Raw genomic sequence first — 20,486 nt, forward strand, 5'->3', positions numbered from 1 at the left:
GGAATAGAATTTCGTGCGGGCTCTGAAATCCTGTAATGAAAGAAAGGGCAAACAAGTATCAAGAAAATCTTGTGCACACCTTGCCCTTCAGTACATATAGGAGGATGTTTGGGGAGATATCTAAGAGAAATAAGGAACATTCTAAATGTTTGTTTTGTTAGGCTTTCACAAAAATTGTTTGCTTTTGCTTGGTGATAATCGGTAAAATGAGAACAGGTGAGCTGTGGCATTTGTGCTAACCTGTGGCCGCTATGCTGTGACAAATACCACCATTTTGCCCATGTAATTACTTTAAGATTGTGTTACGAAGCTATTGATGTAAGACATGCTAAGTTTTGTTTCGTGCCGAAGGTGTTTTTCTCTACAATCACTCAGTCACTGAGTGCACCTGACCGAGGGGAAAGTCAAAATTCTAACTGGCTGATTTTACTCTCGCAGGACCCAGGAAAAGGGCGGGGGGGAAGAAAATTACACTGCATGTTTGCACATGTCAAACCTGAAAATACTGCAGGGAGCCTGGGAGTAAAGAATGTTTCTCCATGTATCCAGTCTAAACATTTCCCCAGACAATAACCTGCGCTACCGTGAAAAACTACAGAATACAACCATTGACAGGTTGCAGTTCACACTTGCTTTTCTCTATCAATGGTCTGAAGGCAGAGAACAATATATCTAATAGCATAATAACAGACACCATTAATACTCTAGAGGTTCAGCATAAAATTGCTTTCATTAGCATGTCAAGTGTTTATTTTAGCTTACTGCAAAACAAGCTCCTTACATACAGCCACTTATGCAACTTTCCTTGATTGTGGAGAGGGTAATAATGAAGGAGCCTACTTTCTGTGATCTTCTGTGGAGATTTCTGCATGCCCTGAAAAGATATTGCTCCATTACCTCTAGCCAATGAACCAGCTGGGCACGCTGGAGAAAAATATTATGGCAAAAATATTACTGAACTCGGTGGAATAGTTTTTACGGACTGCCACATGGGCATGCATGAGGCTGCTAAAACAGCAAGTTGTATTCCCATCTTCAGTCTAAAAGGACACTGACAATTAAGCAAAGGAAAAAATATCTGGTTCTTCCTGCGCCTGAATGTGTATTTGTTAAATATTTTATATCTGGTCACGTTACTAACAGAAAAATACTATGTTTAATGTAAGTATCCTTGGACTTGCTTTTAGTGCTAAAAGCTATGGGTTGGTTGGGTTTTTTTTGTTTGATTGCCTTATTTTTTTGGTCTTTTTAAATTTCAGGTACCTAAAGCATGTGAACTATCCCAAAGTTAAAACATGTTGAGCAGCAAAGCACTTCAGTTTTACCATGAGGAAAATTCAACAAAGCTCACCTAAGGCAGAGTTTGGCTTTATTGTGTTTTATTTGAGACTATATGCATTAGCTATTTAGAAGTTCTTCTTATAAATAAAAAAATAAATAAATTGATTAATAAAAAAAAAACCAACAAACTATTAAAAGGCAGATTTTGGAAGTGAAGACAAACTCCTACCTAAATAAAATTAGTCAGACATGCAGTTCTGGTTCATGTCACATGGTTTCATAATCTTCAAGGCTCTCCATTAAAAGTTCTTTTAATTGGTCAAAACCGACAGCTAATAACTAGAACAGTAGAAACTAAATCCTATTCTCAGACAAATGCGTGCAAATGCCATTTACTGAAAAGGAAAGGGTTCACAGGGGTGTTACATTATAGGAATTTATAGGAATTCAGTGTCTGCAGCTGAACAGCTTGAGTACTCTTCAAAACAGAGGCACAGGTAATGCCACAGAAATCTGATCCAGGTTTTTTCCCCAGCCCCCCTCAGCAAACACTTTAATTACCCTTTTCTTTTCCCCATCACAACCACCCTGAAGTCTAAATTCAGCCTTTCAATCCTAAACATTATAGGCCTGATTCCTGCCTAAGGAATAGGGGGCTTCATCACAGGCTAAATTAAATTCTGCAGTGGTGATTATGCACTACAGGCCTCAATTCTGCATCAGCAAAACCTACTGTACGGCATCAAATTCAAGGAGTTCAGGCATTTTACAGCTCGAGGGTCACGCAATCATTCTATTGTCATGCTATTTACTTCACCCTTCCAATGCATTTGTTTGTGCTCCACAAAGTGAACTGTAGGTCACCAGGAAACACTGACAGGCATAGTAAACATGGAAACCCTATCTAGTAAGACACAGAAATAGTGGAACAACATTGGTTATTTTTCCAATGGAAGGGAAACCTTACACTTTTTAAAAACATTTTTTCCCAGCTCTTTTCTTTCCTTTTTTGACACTGATACAATGAAAGCTTTTAGCCACCCTTCCAATAAAAATATATCATCAGAACTATTATTGTTTCGCCTGTTTAGGAATATGGAAAATGACACCACGATCCCGCACACCGTTTAGCCTACACACAAACTGACATGTGGTTTGTCATCACTGAATTCTATAATCGAAACGTAAAATTGGTATTTTTTATTTCAGCTGGGGTTAGTGCCGCATGAAAGGAAAGACAAGCGGTCAGGATGAGATTTCTTGGGTCCCCCCACACCTTCCAGGTGATGACAGCTATTGCTTTAAGTACTTGCCATTAACAACCAGTCACAATGTTAGTGACAGGATGTTACTAGCAGTTACTTAAAGTGATAGATGTTAACGTTTTTCTGCTCTTTATGACTCACACTATACCCCAGTCAGAATATTTTAGGATCTGGATGCACAGCACCGGGTCAAAATGGTGAAGATGGGGGAGCCCCTGGTTGAGGTCCAGAATGAGACATGTCATTTGAGGAACATTAGGTCAAAGAGAATCCAGGATAAGGAACTGTCATGGATTAAAGATTAAGGTTCATCTTTTTAACTGTTTCTCATAAGGGGAATTCTCCAGCATTAGGGCATTTTGCTCTTCCACACATATGAGAGCAACGTGAAACTCTGCACTCTGAAAATAAGCCTTTGATGTTACCGTCTTTTAACAACTCTCCCAATGAGATATAGATTAAGAAAAGATACACTGCTCTGATTTTAGGTCAATGTAGACCACATTTACCTCCATACACATGGACAGGCTGCTCTGTGAAGACTCAAGCACAGGAAAGCACTCTTACAGGAACAATGCTATGGGCATAATGTTAAGCACCTCTGACTTCTGACCATAGATAGATGTAATGCATTGCATTAAACACCATAACTGGAGTGGAAAGGGATACAGTAAACATATCTTGTAGAAAAAGAAAGAAAGAATTTTAATGCTCTGTGTTCTGCAGCAGGTAGCTGATTTACCTGATCAAATGAAACCAGACTATGACCCAAGTCCTGCACAACACACGTTACATTTTTTATTACTAATTAGATAGTCAGAACAGGTTAGAGATAAACCAGCAAGAATTTCTCATTTTATATCAGCAATAATCACTAGTCCATGACATAAAAATAGCATCTGTAATTCTGAATCTACCTTGAAAATAAATATAATTCAGAAAAATTGCAATCTTATGATCTAGGCCAAAAGGAACTTTCTAAATGTGTGCAAACAACATTCTTAATGAAGGTTTTCCAGTTCTTTGCCAAGAATTGAGAGTAAACCTTTCCCCCAAATGCAAAATTGATTACTAGCTCTGAAAAGCTGTCAGGCCACCCACCTTCAGCATCATCGTGCAGGTCCTCAGGCTGCTCTGCTTTGCTCTTTGTGGGAGATGGAGGCTGGCCTTTTTGTTCCAATCCTTCTTTAAACAGAAAAAAATAACTACATATATTATTTTGAAATTGTTTTACTTCATCGAATATTACTATGCATGACACCACAGCTGTGACCACATCTTATCTCAGCACTCCAGTCAGTGCCCAATTCCTATCTTTCTATTATTAAAATTAATGACTGCATCATCTGTTATTAAAGTCATAATAGGTACCCTTCAGCTTGGACTGGATTTCCCTAACTTTCACATGGCAGCGGTGAAAAAAACTCACACTAAAATAATCTGCTTCTTCACAAGCTCTTAATCTCTTCAGAAAAAAAAAAAAAGTTTTAATTCGTAGTTTTTAATGTAATATATATTATACTGCATTATGGAAGTGTGGAGAAATAATCTGAATTAAATGATTTTTCCCTCTCAGCTCAATTCTCCATTCAATGTTATAATAGAGTAACAAATGAATATTGACCGAAATTAGTAATGAAATGAGAGAAGCAAGTTTGATAGTGAAGTTAAGGAAATGAAAGCTTTACAAGATAGAAATGTTCTGACTGAAAAAATCCATTCCAACATTTTTGCCAGAAAGCAACAAGACGATGGATGAAAAGGAAAATCTCTTAAGTAAAAACTCTAACTGGGGCCAGTGAAGCTTAAGGTCTCCCCTATTTGTAGGGACTAAAGTTCATGGTGTTTACTGTCAGTTGGTTAAACTTCAAAAACTTTGATCTTTTTTTACAACATTTTCAAGATATCCTGTCGTTTTCATATAAAGAATGAAATTACTGTTTGCTTGATGAGACAGACCTCAAGGTACATACTGGTAGCACAGAAAGTCTGTTAGTACAAAAGGGAGCACAAGCTGGAAATTAATCATAAAGTATTTGTAATTAAGACATTTAATGAAAGCAGGTTCACTGATTAAAACATTCTTCAAACACTGTTGCTTAACCACAAAGGCAGAGAATTAAAACTCAATTCATTTCACCTATTGAATTTATTCAACTGTGACGGAAAAATGACTTTCTGTCAAACCTCCTGATTCCCTGTGGGCTTCTGTGAAGGAGATGCCTATAGAAAACATACATTTGTGCATGCTGGAAAGAAACCTTGACCAATTCTATCTGGGAAATTTAGGAAAATGTATGACATTGCCTTATATTCCCCTATTGCAGTGCTGTGAGAAAATAAGAATCATGGTATTACCTCAAACTGATTAGCTAATTAGCAACTGGGAAAAAAAGCTGTCTACACGTGTATCATAAATTGCTTAAGTGTTTTATAACCTCCCGTCTCTTCTGCTGTCATACATACCCCACACAATCATCTACTCTGTATGTTGCTGCATTTTTAAACAGCTCTCAGCAGTTTGATGCCCGGTTCTCATAAAGGACTCAGCTCTGCTAAGAGCTGTAGATACTATCCTTTTATCTCCTACCCTTCCACAACTTCTACATCTAGAACCAAAATGCTAAAAATTTCCAAACAGGAATATGAAAGAAGTAAGAGAGGATGGAGAAAGGGAATTTGCAGGTCAAGGGGAATATTGTGTTTGTCCAAGAAACAAAAAAGGAGTGAATTTTGGTTTTGCATGGAGCCCAGGAAACTCAGAAATGCTTTCTGCCAGCTGTCTGGGGAAACTTCTTGTTCTACTGTATTTACGTCCCAAAAAGAAAACAAATGAAAGAGCCATGGATTGGGATGCTGGCAAAACATGAACAAAAATTCCAGTGGAGAACCGTATGTGAGTAATTAAAGTCCACCTCACTTGCTCTATTTTAAGGAATGAGCATGACCCCAAAAAAGCCAAACTGACTATTGTTCTTCAAAGTTTCTTCTACAATGGTATTTCTGTTTCATTATAGAATTCCGTATAGTTCAGAGAGCACAAAGGGCCCTTAGCGATCAGTAAACAAAGCTACAGAATAAAGCAGAACATGCTTTGAGGTTTGGCTTGGTATCAGGAAGTAGACCTTTCCTGACAGCACTTATCATAGGACACGTCATGTGTCATGTCATCACATTTGCTCATCTGAATTTGAAATTCAAATACTATATTCTGAAGAAAACAAGAGGTTTGAAGTGCTAAGATGAATTTATTTCTGGAGTGGTGAGAATGTAGGAGTAACCACAAGAAATACTGTGGGGAAAAATAAAGGCAAAACCTGCCAAATAAAGACACACTTTGTCAACCCTTTGAAGGGGTTACTCAGGAGCAGCGGTGATAGAGTTCAACAAGAACTTCAATATAAATGCAAGATCCTGAAAATAACCAGGCTTTCAAACATTGATTCCTGCCAACACTCTCCCATTCTTTTAAAAAAATAACTTGAATATTTATAGCGGACCATATTGATGTATGGCTCCTTTGGTTCTAACGCCACTCTGAACTACCTGCTATGTTCCCTTTTTTGGTTGACAACAATTCACATCAGGGGACCAAATCAATAGGAGTGTTTCAATCAACACTCACCCCTCTGATGTTGAATTTTATCACCTAACCAATCTGTGCTCCTCCAGTCCCACAAGTCAAATGTCAGTCAAGTTTAAGTGCAAGTGTCCAGCCAGGTCTTTCAGGAGTATCTGAATACGTTAGATAATGTAGCCAACATGTAAACTGACAGCACAAAGATGGAGAGGGAGAAGACAGAATTGTTACTATCTCAAAATAAATGATCTTTTTTTTTTTCACTCTATAAAAAGCATTAAAATGCTCACAAAAGGATGTAGAGCCACTGGCCCAGGAGAACAAGATTTCAATCACAATTTCACTGCTTTTTTAGCAGATAACTCTCATTCCAGAGACAGAAAAGGATTTTTGGAAGCTTCAAAATAATTTCATTTTGGTCAAAACACAACTCTTAACCCTTTCTGCTCTCCAGTCTTCCAGAACAGTTAGCCAAGCGCTAGAGAAATTTTGCCTGCAAATTTGTGTTTAAAAACAGCACACCTAGACTGGTGTCTGAACTGATCATACTAAAAGCTTTTCTAATTGTCATCATCTGTGCAAAAAGGTTTCTGAGCTCTAACACTGGGAGAAATGATTCTTCTTTATAGGTTAATTCAGACGGTCAACAAGCTACTTAAATGTCACAGTATGTCTCCAAGTAAGCTGTTCCCTAAATCCCTCACAACTTCCAAATCTCCCTGGTTACAAGTGATTGCTAATTTCATCTTAGGAGAACAAAAAAAATAAAATCATAGAATCATTTTAGTTGGAAAAGACCTTTAAGATCATCGAGCCCAACCATGAACCTAATGCTGTCAAGTCCAGTTCTAAACCAGAAGGCCTCCCTCCAAAAAGAGCACCCAAGAATGTGCACACAGTACAACATACAACGAAATTCTGGATTTATACAGAATTGTTTACAATAGAGATTTCCCTGTTAGTGCGAATGAGAACCTTCGTCTTGCCATCCCAGCTGGCTGTTGCTTCTGAAGCAATGAATAGGTGGTTAATTAGGATGCTCAGGATACGAACAGGATAACCAGCAGGGTATTTATCATGAACAACTATTAGAGGGGAAATGAGAGACAGTAGTGTGGCAGCATTCATACAGATGAGGTCAAAAGGTAAAAGGTTTTGGTACCTGGTGGAGAGTGAAGCTGAACAGGTTGAGGGAGAATATAGATTCAGAATTGAAATACTTTTCCATGTGTTTCTTTTTTTTTTTTTTTTTGGAAGAGAATTAACTTACGTCAGTGGATAATAATGCAATACCATTGTGTAGGAATCTGGACAGTGCTTCTCATAATAGCACACGCTTCTCTAATTTCCACATGCAATCACTGCAATTGCGCCCATAATTATGGCAGTATTAGGGCTTATTTTGCACAGTTCTGTGCATGGATATGTGAATCTATGGGCATAAAAGCCAAGTCCTTCAGAAGTTAAAGTTTAGAATAATCTTCCCTTAATGAAGCTTAAAACATTAAGCATCATGACTTTGCACTGTTAAATCACTGAAGTTAAAGGCAGACAAGACTACTTGGTCATCTGGTCCTTCTCTTTGCCTATGTAGGAAATAATTCATAAAGGAAAGCGGAGACATAGAACTGCACAGGTCCGTACCCACCATTGCTATATCTGCCCTTTGACTCAAGCCATTCTAACAGCAAACTGTATGACACACGATAACATCAAAGCACTTTGAATTAAATGGTGCTGTTAAGTCAGCAGTTGCTATGAGATACAGAATCCAGAAAAAAACTGATGGGTTAAAATCCTCTGAGCCAAATGCCATTAAAAGAGTGGTCTTAAGCATCTATATTTAATATGACTATGTTATTTTTATTTTTAAATGTTTTTCTTACTCAAGTACATCAAATATATGCAGTGATGTTATGTGATTAACTCACTAAAATGATCATTCATGCCTGTTTATTTTATACTATTAATGTAGATATTAATGGAAATTATCTGGCAGATGTAACCTAGATATTCCCTTATTTATTTTGAAGAGAAATCACAGAAAGAAAGGCCTTACTGCACATAATGAGATATTTGCACTTCGGGGTGGCAGAAACACAAGACAGATCACTTTCACAATGTGTCCATCACTCAGTAATACACACATTTGGTCATCTGTTATTCTTTACTCCCAGCTAAGGCTCTAGCTGTTCCCAAGCCCTAATCTGGTGTGTGCTGAAGTCAACGGACAGATTCTCATTGATTTCAGCTGACACCAGACCAGGATCAGTTTTTTTTTTCCTCTAGTTCTTGCCACTAGCTTTAAATTAGGATGGATTCTATAACCCCCACTTCATTCTACTACATTCTTCAAACAGAAACTGGTACAGATACAATGAGTCTACATCTCAGTTGTGTTTTCTCTTGGTTCGATATTGGCCCTCAGAACACGTAGTAAATGGAAATTGGAGGTACAGGAATTTAAGTAAGATGCAGAATATTTGAATCTCTGGAAAAGGTCCTACATGTGTGTAGTCTGCAACATATGCTTTCCAGGAATTCAACCTTTTTTTTTTCCTTAGGCACAAGAATTGGAGAAACAACCCTAAAACAGATTGGATATGGACAGCTCAAAAAACCAGGGTCATCGATATTGGTGCCAACTGCTGACTCCATCTGCTGGAGTCACGACCTGTGAAGTCAAGTGGAATGAAGAATGATTATTCAATTAATATCTTGAAGTGGTGACTAGAAGTTCCTACTCTGTTTTCTCCTTAGAACAGTAAAAAACAGATATCCTTCAAACTGATAAAAATACGAGTATAAAGATGAAAACTCCTCACAATGCAGTAATTATGTGTATTCACAGTTCCCACGAAGGCATCCTGCAATCATTAAAAAGTCCATATACAAAGAGGTCAAAAGGGCAAAACTTTTGAATATCTGCCCCACTGCCGGAGCAGATATAAAAAGATACTTTTCTTTATCCATGTCAGCATTGACTGCTGACAATCAATGCACTGATTCCCGAAATATCTCCAAGTGATGAAGAAATAAGCAAGTACGTGCTGTGGAAGCTCAAAGCACCCTAAAAGCAGCCCTGTGAGAGAAGCTATGATCTCACCCATCTCATATGCACAAAGAGACAAGTAGGGAAATATCTTCCTTGAATGACTTAATTCAGTGATAATTTCCCAGAGCAGCTATGTAGCTTCACCTAAATTAATGAACCTGTGAAGGATACAAGGCAAGAAAGAGGAGAGCAGCTATTAAGTCAAAATGTACTTTTAATTCTAATTTAAAATGTTGTGGGGTTTTTTTTTGCTGTAGGTATTTTTTTTTTTAAAGTAATTTGAATAATCTCCATAAAAGCAACAAGACAAAAAATGCAAAATAATTTGGCTTATAAAAGTATACATGCCATGATAACTATAAAAAGTGAAATTGGAAATGTTAGATGAATACTGCAAATTCAACTGTAAGATAATCTTTGGCAAATGTTTGTTGTATAATGACGGTCTTTATTTTTCTGCTTTTATGTATGTGTGTACAACTCTATCAATCGCACTAATTGTGTTAAAATTTCTGAACGTTCCTATCCAGTAAACTTGACACCAAAAAATAATTATAATTATATGTAATAAAATCAACAGGCCAGAACAGCCATAAAAGAATGTACTAATCCATCAGAGTAACACGTATCTATCTGTGTATATCCATGTTTTCACATTTATGCATATACACCATTCTTCAAGTATTTCTAATTTCTAGGCTAATTAAACAGTTGCATAAATCATCATAATCGATTTGTATTTAGGACAATCTTCCCGATTTAAACAGCCAGCATAACGCTTCAAAAGGTTTTCCCTCTGTTTTCTGGCTGGGTATCTCTGCCTTTCTCCATGTGGCTTTCCTTTTGGATCCTGTAGCTTTCCACAAAGAACCAGGAGTTCCCGCACATGCACTGCGCTATGATGGCATCAGGGTCACAGTATCCACGCCTGGTGCACAGTCACGGGTGGGTACCAGGCTGGTTGGGAAGAGAAGGCAGAGAAGAAGAGTAGGGGAGCTACGCTGTGTATAAAAGGAGGTGCTTGACTGCAGAGAAACCTCTTATGGAACAGGAGATGTCCACTGAGAACCTCTAAGTGAAGGTCGGCAGGAAGGTAACACCAGGTACTGTGGTGGAAGCCTGTTACCAAAAGGCTGATAAAGAAGATTAAATGGATGAAGCTCTCTACAAAAAAACTAGGAAAAGTCTTCTGATGGGAGATATCTAATCCTCTGACTTTCCTTTTTTTTTGTTCCTTAGGCTTTTCTTTCCTTTACACCTATGCAACATTCCCATTTCAAGTCTATACCCATCCACAAACCATAAACATTGACACTTGTTTTCAAGAGCAAACTAGGAGGACCAGGACAAAAGTCCTCTGAAAATACTGTCCAGTCAAGTTCAATGTATTTAAGAGTCTGCAGGAGAGTTTTGCTTCTGTTCTAGTTGCAAACAAATCATGGCCACTGATCAGAATTGCATTTGACTCAAGAATTGCTGTATTCACACTACTATACAGACAAAGGACTGCAGAATTTTAATTATTTCCCATTCATGTTCCAACTAGTTATTAATAAACAGCAATGAAGATGCACTCAGAGGCTCATAACAGATGATGGCACTAAAAAGGTAGTCTCAGCCATTCTTACTATGTATTATCAGGGATAGTTTACCCTATGTTACGCTAAAAACCAGACATGACTGTTGTAACATTGGCAATAAATGACTGGCACTACTTATCACAACCAAGGCAAATACTTTCAAGAATTCTTTCAGTTTGGTTGATGCTTTGGAGAAGTGATATATTTTAGCATAAAATATTGTTTGCTCACCTGTCTCTTCACTCAGCTCAGTCCCTTCTTCACTAGCATCATCTGTCAAAAAAAAATGAAAGAAAATGATTAATAAGAGAACCAGGAAAGATCTAAAATGAAATATTCCATGTTTCAAATCGCCCATGTCTTCGTTTGCCTGCTCCCAGTTAGCATTTTGCAGTGAGACCTAGAAGTGGATGGGAAAAGGAGGTTTTGATACTAGACTGTTGCTACCAGATACAGGAAATGCAGAGAATAAAGAGAATTCTGCATAATATATAAAGAATTTGCAAATTTTGACTTGTATAAAATGAAATGGAATTCTCTTTTCTAGTAGAGTTTTTGGTTTACTCATCAAGTTTCAGTTTGCCTTTTTTCCTGAGAGCAGCTGGCCGTGTTAAGCAGAGAACTATTTATCCAGAAATCATACCACATAAAGAAGTTACTATTAATATAAATTTGCCAGACAGGACTTTGGTTTAAGACCAGGCTCGTGCTTGCCAAGAACTGAACACTTGCAATTATTAAGATGATATATGAAGAAAGCAGATTCATTTTGCAAAAAAATGCACTCAGTAACAAAGGAATTTCGTACTGCAGAACTCACTGACCGTAGAAGTTTATGTCAACCATGTTCCTAACTCATACTGACTCCATTTATACCCTTTTAAATGCATTTGGGCACGTGCAGCTTCTGCAGCAAGCCTGTCCAAAAATTAACAGCTTTCAAACTTGCATTTGTGGATATTACGGTCACCATTTGAACTTAAAAGAGTTTTGCAATATTATGACCAAAGGCAATGGAAACTAACAGTAGTATTTAGGTCCTAACTTACAGGGTCAGATCTTTACACTATAAACTCCACTGAGACCCAGATGCTGTGACACACACTATGAAGATTAAGCTCTGCTTTCATAAGGTTTGGAGCCTGAAACTTTAAGTAGCATGAAAATAGAACAACTGGTTAATAACAGAGGCCACTAAAAACCAGCAGGTTCCGTTTCTCTTGAGTGCGTTTTAGTCTGGCCCAAAGGATCAGGACTAAAAAAAGTCATTGCACATTTTACTTCCTTTCTCCTTATTCTGCAAACAATGCTTTTAGAGATCAAAACGACACATGGGCTCCTACTACACGAATATGGATCTGTACACAGAAACTTTAAGGAGCTTTGACAAGTCATTTTTGAGATAAGAAAATGAAAAATCTTGTTAAATCCAATGGGAATTCTACCACTGACTTCATCAGAGCCAGAATTTTCAACTGGAGTCCTGACATTTTTCAGCAAATCACTCAAAAAACATTTGTTTAACATAGAGATTATTAATTCTTCAGTTTCCAATAACATGTTCTTTCCATGGAAGTGTTTATAATGAAACCAGCATGCCAAAATTTCAAATTAATCTAAAGCTTGACACTAAATCAGCAGAATGTAATAGCTTAACATGCATATATCACCTGGTCTTCTGCAGAAGTTCTTAATTATAGTTCTGTAAGTGACTTGGAATAAGAAATTCCCAAAGCAACAGAATAGCTTCTAAGCCGGTGATAATGGACACAGACAAGAAATCTAATGTTATTAAAAAGTAGTCAAGTCATTATGCAATATAATTATGAAGAGGCAAGGACTGCTTTTGTGAATTAATTGTGAATTAAAGGATGTTTTTCCTGGGAAAGTGAACTTAAGTCTTGCTGAAAGGCAGTGAAGTCCTTATGCCATTTCTGAAAATGGAAGTTGGGCTCCCAATCACTTGGTGACACCATTTCCAGGTCATTGTGGTGCCTTTGAAGATTCTACCCCAACCTTGATCTAAATATGACTTCCACTTTGGCACACAGCACTCCCCAGTCACTTCCCGTGTCTATAATTCTTACTCTCACATTATTAATGCATCTGGTAGAAGAGCCTCCCTGTCAAACACAATGCAGTCTCTTTCACTGACCTTGGTGTGGTTGGCTGAAGTGAAAAACACCATGTTTAGTTGTCAGGGTTCCATGCCAAAATCAATTATTTGAGATAAAAACCAGTGGTTTTGAAATCTAAAGCCAAAATTCATTCACTTTCCACCCAGAATAATGATATTACAGTCAGTTTCTTGGTTATTTGGTCTGAAGAAGTAAAAGCAAGTAAAAATATTTTTTACTGAAGCTCTACATGCCTAATATAAAGCAAAATCAGTGCAAAGACTGGTATAAATGAGATTTGTAATACCTCAGGTTGTTTTGGTTTTTTTAATATTCCCTATGCATTTTTTTTACCCTGTCTAAGAGGTTTGCATCTTAGAGGTTTGCTTTGGTTTGAAATATGCACAACAGTCAATCCCAAAGCCAAATTAGTAAAACCATGGAAGAACCCAAGAGTGCGTCTTTGTCACCAGCAGTTAATTTTCTTAAAGACATATGATTCATATTTCTTGCCCAAACTTCCCCATTTGAAAGACCAGAAGTGAGATCCTCTGTAACTCTCACCCCTTACTTAGGAGCTGTTGCAAAATAACTGACTAGGAAAACACGTCATAGTATGTGCACGTATACCCACTCTTGATTTACTCTCTTGTCTGGAGAAGCAGAACACCAACATCTCACATGGCTTCCCCATTAAAGCCCTGGATTTTGGGAAGCTCTACCAAGATGACCTTGGTGGAACAGGAATGAGGAATGATGTGTCTTGCAACCTGGAGTGAGAGGAAAACTACCAATGACTCCTGCAATCGTCAACCTACCCCCAAGAAAACCCGCATCAGTCTTTAGAAGGCTCAGGATACAAGGAGTAGTCTAATCCAAAATGTGTGATATGGTAGAAAGCGCAAAATTTTACACCGTATAAACTGCACGACAGTATATAAAATAAGGGTAGTCAGATGGGTGATGTATGGGAGAAGTGTTTCCAGTGAGGTATAAAATAACCTACAGTTGAGAGTCAACATATGATTCAAACTCGCCGTCTAACTCTCATATAATCTGGGGTAACATCTCTAATGCACCTCTAAAGATCACAGAGCTTTGCATTTGGCACCAGGTTGCTCAAAGCATACGCATTTGCATAAGTCAGGGCTTCATAGTAGAGTCATGCACTAAGTGATGCCTGTTACTCTTTATTCCTCTCTCTCTTGTAACGTGCTGAGCCCTGTGAAACAGAGTAATTGCACCATACCTGCTCTTAGTGCCATGGAGAAGAAAATGCTGCCTTCTGTCATATACCTTTTCTTGTTTCTTCTTTTACCTTGCTGGTCAGGTTCTTTCTCTATCTCACTAGTCATTGCATATAAGCATACACAAGCCAGATGGCTAAAACCATCAATCTGTGTTAAGATTTATGTTAGGAACAGAGAGGTGAAAGGCTCTAAATACCGCTGCTAATCCCCAAAGCCATTAAACCGCCTCCACCTTGTTGCTCACGCTTCTATTTGCATTCTTCTTCACGCTAGCACGCCGAGAGTCAACGCTGTACAAACACCTTTTATTTTTAACTGTGCAGGCATTGAAAAGCTCTTACAGGAGAGCAGGAGGCAGCTCTTTCGTCTGCATTCAGAGCCCAGGCACCGCACACTGCTGGCTCTCCCCTGCCTTCCTCCTCTAACCTCTCCTCAGCTGCCTCGTCTCATCCTTCAGGATTCATCCCTTTCCTCAGCACTTCTGCTGCTTCCTAATTTCCGGACATTTCCTTATTTCCAGCCAACCCGTGTGTCTCGGTCTGCTCCTCCTTGCATGTGTGGCTCTGTGTAGTGAACATAACCCCAGGAGGGTCTGGAAGGGGTTGGTGAGGATGGACTGAACTCCCCTTGGTGTGCACACACACACACACACAGGCAAACAGAGCAGCAAGGTGGGCAGAGCTGTACAGGAGGTTGAAGAGACAGGTTGGTGATCATGCTGCTGATGCCTCAAAAAAACAACAACCCCCCCAAAAAAACATAAAACCTTTCAGCACTGAAAGCTGCAGTCATCCCATTGAGCTTGTTTGCTATACAAAGACAGGAGTCCAGCTGAAAAAGCTCCTGCGTTCAAGGATTTGCCTAGCAGGTATTCCACGATCTGCCTGCACAGTTTTCACTAGAACAACAGAAGATGTGCAGCACAAATCTCACAACATTAAGGAAAACTGATCCCATTTCAGGGCAGTCTCTGCTTGTTCGAATCAAAAGCTTCTCTTGTCCAACCTGCGAGTGGGCAGCAGCATGGGCCAGGGCACCTGCCTGATACAAACGGTCTAAACCATGGTAATACCAGGTTTCCAGAACCAAGTGGGTTCTTACTTTCCAAATTTCTCTCTACTGCACTTGTCTTTCCAAAACTTTGTCCCAAAGCTTCACCCACCTACATACATGATCATCTTACTATCCTTAAGGAGCTTTATAATCACGTGTCTCATGTCTCTTTTCAACACTTAGTAATTGAAAAAATAACTTGGTTTTGATTGCTTATGGCCATTGCTGCTACTCAACAGAAGCTCCACAATAGTGTGCAGGCTCTATCTCCATCTCAACATAAAAGAGTCAACGTTTTGTAGCATAGTAAAACACACGAGAACACCCTAGTGTCTGATGAAGCCCAAACGTACATATGAAGCTTACAATAACCTAGAAGCTCATGAACAATTTGGGTTGTTCTGATCCCTCCAACTCAGTTCTCCACTAGGAGAATATAACAGACTGACCAATAGCACCGAAAAAGGGAACATTTTCTTGGAGAAAAAGCAGATTTGGAAATCTCTGCCAGATGACATCAACTAAACCCAGGCCTGACTCTTGCCTCTACTTGTAAAAATGTGTATTTTCCATAAATCGTTCCCTCATCCTCAGCGCTTTTAAGAGGAAGAAGCAAAAAATAAAAAGGTAAAACAAAAAGATCCTTAACAAAAAAGTACATACTTCTGCTTTGGAAGAGGAAATAGGACATCTTTTGGTTCTGAACATTTGTATCCTTTAATCATGCCATCCTCATACAGAGCAATAGGCACTCTATAAACCTCCATCTGCCACTAAGCAAGCGTAATCAAACTTTTTAGTCTGCTTATAAAGAAACTTCCACCGATACACTCTGCACATCCTGGCCTTACTGCAGCACTGGTGCGGTTTTTCTTCCCGCGTTGCTTAGCTACACCAGTCCCACAACACCAGAGTCTCAGTGAATGTAAAATGTGTTTGTAGCTTTTGAAGCTGTATCAAATAGAAATCCTTAGTACCAGCCTCCTAAGAAGTTAGGCACTGTGTTTTTTTTTTTTGTCACTGCATAGATGGCTTCTTTTATGTACCGTATCACTTGATCTGCTGTAAAATACATATACCCGTACGAGCCTCAGCTGCGTATAAAGGCTACGCGGTAGCTGCCATTCCCACTGCGAGTGAACTGGACAACATTGTTCCAGTGCAGGAAATGGTGCTCACAGCCAGGATCAGATTTGGATTTCTATTTCCCAGATGCTTCTACCTTACACAAAAGGAATGAGGCACTCCTTGGGAAAATACACATCAGTTTTTTTGAAGAGAATCTATTGCAAAAACTCCTTATTTCCTCCCTGTTCTAAAATACTGAAAAAACCTGAGTTTTGTTTACACAAGTGCTAAAGTGGATTTCTCACCCACATGTATGCTAATGTAATAGTCACACACAAAATGGTATGTTTTGCATGTGGTGACACATTTCTAAATACAACCTTCTAACAAAATCTCATCAGTAACTTAAGGCAGAGGCAATCAAATGAGACAAACACAAATTTAACTGCATCCTTTGCAATTAGAAGCACTCAAGCACACAAAGTGACTCAGTGTCAGTGACCAGAGAGGACAGGATATTTTTGAACGTGACATGAAATGCATTTGGAACGCTTTACGTGGGATGCCATGAGAAGCAACACAGCAGGAAGAAAAGATCCCTGATCAAAGATGTATTCGTGTAAGATATTATACAGAAAAAGCTTCTGCTTGTTCACCTTCTGGTGCCAGGCATCTGTGTGTGAAGGACAGAGTACAGAACAGAACAGCAACACATTTCCCTACCGGTCTCTCCCTGAGCCTATTACATATAGACCATGGTGATTAACAGCCACTGTTGGACCAGTCCTCTGTTGGTTGGGATAATCCTCTTTTTAACTATATTTAAGACCCGCAGGCTCCGCAGCACCTCATAGCAAGCATTCTTACATCCTAACTATGTGTTGGGTGAAAAATTACTTCCTTTTGCTTGTTTTCGTTCCGATTCATCATTTCCTGGGACACCTTGCACTTCTTCTGTTACAAGAGATGGTAAATAACTGCTCCATATTCACCTTTCTAATTACTGCATTCATCAAGCAGCAGCCTGGTCCTTGCATCTGCATGACCGCTGTGCCTTCAAGGGCATCCTCATTGCCTGCCACATCCTTGTTTCAACACAGCCCTTATCCGGGTGTCTTCCAGGAGCTGGAGAGCTCAGGGATTTGAGTGAGTGGACACATACAGAGAAACAGCCATTTCCTGCAATCACGGGATTGACTGCCGGCTCCACTGTCAGCCTCACAAAAGGAGACAAGGAAGATGTCCACAAGATACTACTGGAGCAAAGAAGAGAACACTCCATTTAGTAAAGACAATACTACTGGCAACAGCACTTCAGTAGGTTATGGTCCCATTGTCTGTCCAGACCCTGCTCCAAAAAGTGTCATTGCCGTTATCAGGAATAAGGAAGCAAACAATTTTCCACACAATCATAGAATCATTTCAGTTGGAAGAGACAGACCCTCAGGATCATCGAGTCCAACCACAGCCTAACTCTGGCACTAAACCATGCCCCTAAGAACCTCATCTAAATGCCTTTTAAACCCCTCCAGGGATGGTGACTCCACCACTTCCCTGGGCAGCCTGTTCCAGTGTCTGACCACCTTTTATCTGACATTTTTTTCCTAATATCCAATCTATACCTCCCCTGGTGCAACTTGAGGCCATTTCCTCTTGTCCTGTCACTTGCTACTTGGGAGAAGAGACCAATACCAATATCACGAGCCTCTGTCAAACCATGTACAAGCAGAAGACCCAAGCACAGATTTTGAGCTGAGCCATACTTGCAACACACAGCCAAAGGCTAGAGCAATGCCCTGTCAGCAGTCAGCCAGGAAATAATGCAGAAGTGATCATAGCAGGAAGTTTTATTATGGTTCAAACTAAAGCAGAAAACTGCCCATTAACTTTTTATTAGGTACTGGAAACCCACTGCCATGTTAGAAGGTGTTAGAAACCTGCCTTGGGTCTGCATGTCTAAGGTCCTAAAAATAGTATCTGAGCCATTAATTACAGATTCTGAATCCCAGACACCACTCCTGAGCTGCTTCTTGTTCATCCTCCTGCACTACACTGAGATGCTGGCAAAAGGGGTCAATGAGTGGTAGGACTGGCACAGTCATTGCCACAGCAAATGAAGACAAAAAGCCATAGAAAAGACTTGGTTTACAGTTTTACAAACACCATTAGCTTGCAGTTAGCTCGAGATTTTATGAGGTAAACTGTTTCAGACACATTTTGAAATGGACAGATATTTTAAGCGTTATGGCTAGAGTAAACTTCTGGATTGAGAACAATTTTTATAGCATCCTATTTACATTGGAGTATACCTTATCAGGATCTGTAGGTGCTGTGAGAGAACTAGAGCAAAGCCAGCATCCTATTCTGGTGCAGAGGCTTCTCCAGCTCCCCCATATAGTTGGTGCTTCCTTTGAACTCTCCGCTACTGGGGGACAAGGAATGATCATGCGAAACAGCAGGGCCCTGCTTCTCTCCAGCTGTTTTGAGTTAAGTCCTTCAGCGAGGGGTCTTGCAGAAGCCATCTGAAGACGACATCCTCCAATACAAAGACAGCTCAAAGGAGTGCAAGAGCATATTTCACACCCACGTGAAATTGTCAGTGTGTCATAGCTTCTCCAAAACCACTGCTGCCTTCCACCCACTGAAAAATTCACTTGTCTCTGCCTGTACACAAGACTCCCTCCAAGATTTCTCATTTGGGGGGAACATTACATGCTGGCATGAAGTCCAGAGCATGCCAAATGGTTGTGAATGCATAAAGACCAAGTGGTATCCTGGCAGGCTCACACAGCCCTGGGAAAGGGATGCATGGTCATGCACCCATCTCATTGTACATTCACCATCTGAAGAGGCAAGCAGGACCTTCAAGTGACAAGTCAAGAGTTTCACAGGCCAGAGAAGCCAGAGAGTCCCCTGAGCAACCAACACAATAACAGGGACACCAGCTCTATCAGAGCTGTGGCATCAGGGAAGTGAAACTCATTGGGCTCCTTCCAGCAAACAGGCCTGGGCTGCAGATGATCCTGCCCACAGCCAGGGCACAGACCAAAGACTGTGACACCACGTTCCAATCTGCCGCTGCTGTGACCGGTCACTCCAGCTCTGTCCCAGCTTCTGCTCAGGCTCAGACATGCTCATGTACCCACAGCAGGTATCAGGTCACAGATTTAGCCTCCGTGTCATCAGCAAGGACCCAGCTCATGCACAGGGTCTTGGAAGCTTTGTGAGGGAAAGCAGCAAAGAAAAGGAGATGACGGTTTGATTGCCTCTAGTTTAAACCTGTGAAAACACACAGGCGGTTATCAGCTGTGAACATGACAACCTGAAAATTCTGTGTGGGGACGGGAAAAGTACTTGCAACCAAAACCTTCAGGATGGCCCTCATTGATCAGGACGAGAAGGACAAAGGGATTTCAAATTCCCCAAATCTTACTCCCTAACTTGTGTTTCTGGGGGGCCCCGGTGGCCTTTGCACATCTGCCTGAACCAATCAGAAAAAAAAGAGCCTCATGATTTATGAGGCAAATCACTACCCAGGTGAAATCTCAGGCAAAGGATACCGGATACTTCCAGTAAACTGCTTGGCACCTATCCACCTAGTAAAATAAAGCCCATGAAAAATATTTTGTGGAATACATTCAGGTGATGAATTAAGGAAACGAATCGGCTCATGAACACTGCAAATGCAAATAGAGAGGCTAAATTTATCAAGCGAATTACCCATTTGATACAGGATTAGTTACTAAGGGCTAACTTATGATTCCTCTGCTCACATTGAAGACCGCTTTAGCCCCGGTGAAGTCTGCCGTATCAAGGGGAGAGGGCGATGCTTCTCCATGCCAGTACAGAAATTACAATCTCTGCTTTGGAGTTCACTCACGTATTAGTGCAGGGATCTACCTTTTTAATACAAAGCCCTTCACTCAGCCATTTACAGTTTCCAATTTGATTCCGAGCCTGGTAGATCTCTTAACAATGAATTTCCTCTGCAGTTGTAATATATTTGCACATTTATGCACAACGAGGATGCTGTGCATCCTCCTGAAGTAACAGGAGTATTAATGTAAGACAGTAGCTCTTATCCATATGTTCTGGGTATGGGGGGACAGTGTTTTCACCAAGATAAAAGCAAAAAAAAATGCATTAAATGTCATAACCTGGAATAGAAGGGAGAGAAATTTTTTTCAAAATGAAGCAATTTCTCTCTCTTTTTCCTAACACAACTAATATGCTTCAA

General features: G+C 39.8%; 1 protein-coding gene across 1 annotated transcript in view; it reads right to left on the reverse strand.

Annotated features, from left to right (window-relative positions):
- MACROD2 (mono-ADP ribosylhydrolase 2) overlaps positions 1-20,486 on the reverse strand; it is a gene marked incomplete at its 5' end in the record, with an annotated part of 853,200 nt that overhangs the window by 58,282 nt on the left and 774,432 nt on the right. The window contains 2 exons of the mRNA XM_080342121.1: positions 3,648-3,731; positions 10,993-11,034. Of these exons, the coding sequence (XP_080198247.1) occupies positions 3,648-3,731; positions 10,993-11,034 (126 nt within the window). The remainder of the gene's footprint in view (positions 1-3,647; positions 3,732-10,992; positions 11,035-20,486) is intronic.

This window comes from Nesoenas mayeri (genome assembly GCF_963082525.1).
Source record: "Nesoenas mayeri genome assembly, chromosome: 3".
In the NCBI taxonomy this organism is placed as follows: Eukaryota; Metazoa; Chordata; class Aves; order Columbiformes; family Columbidae; genus Nesoenas; species Nesoenas mayeri.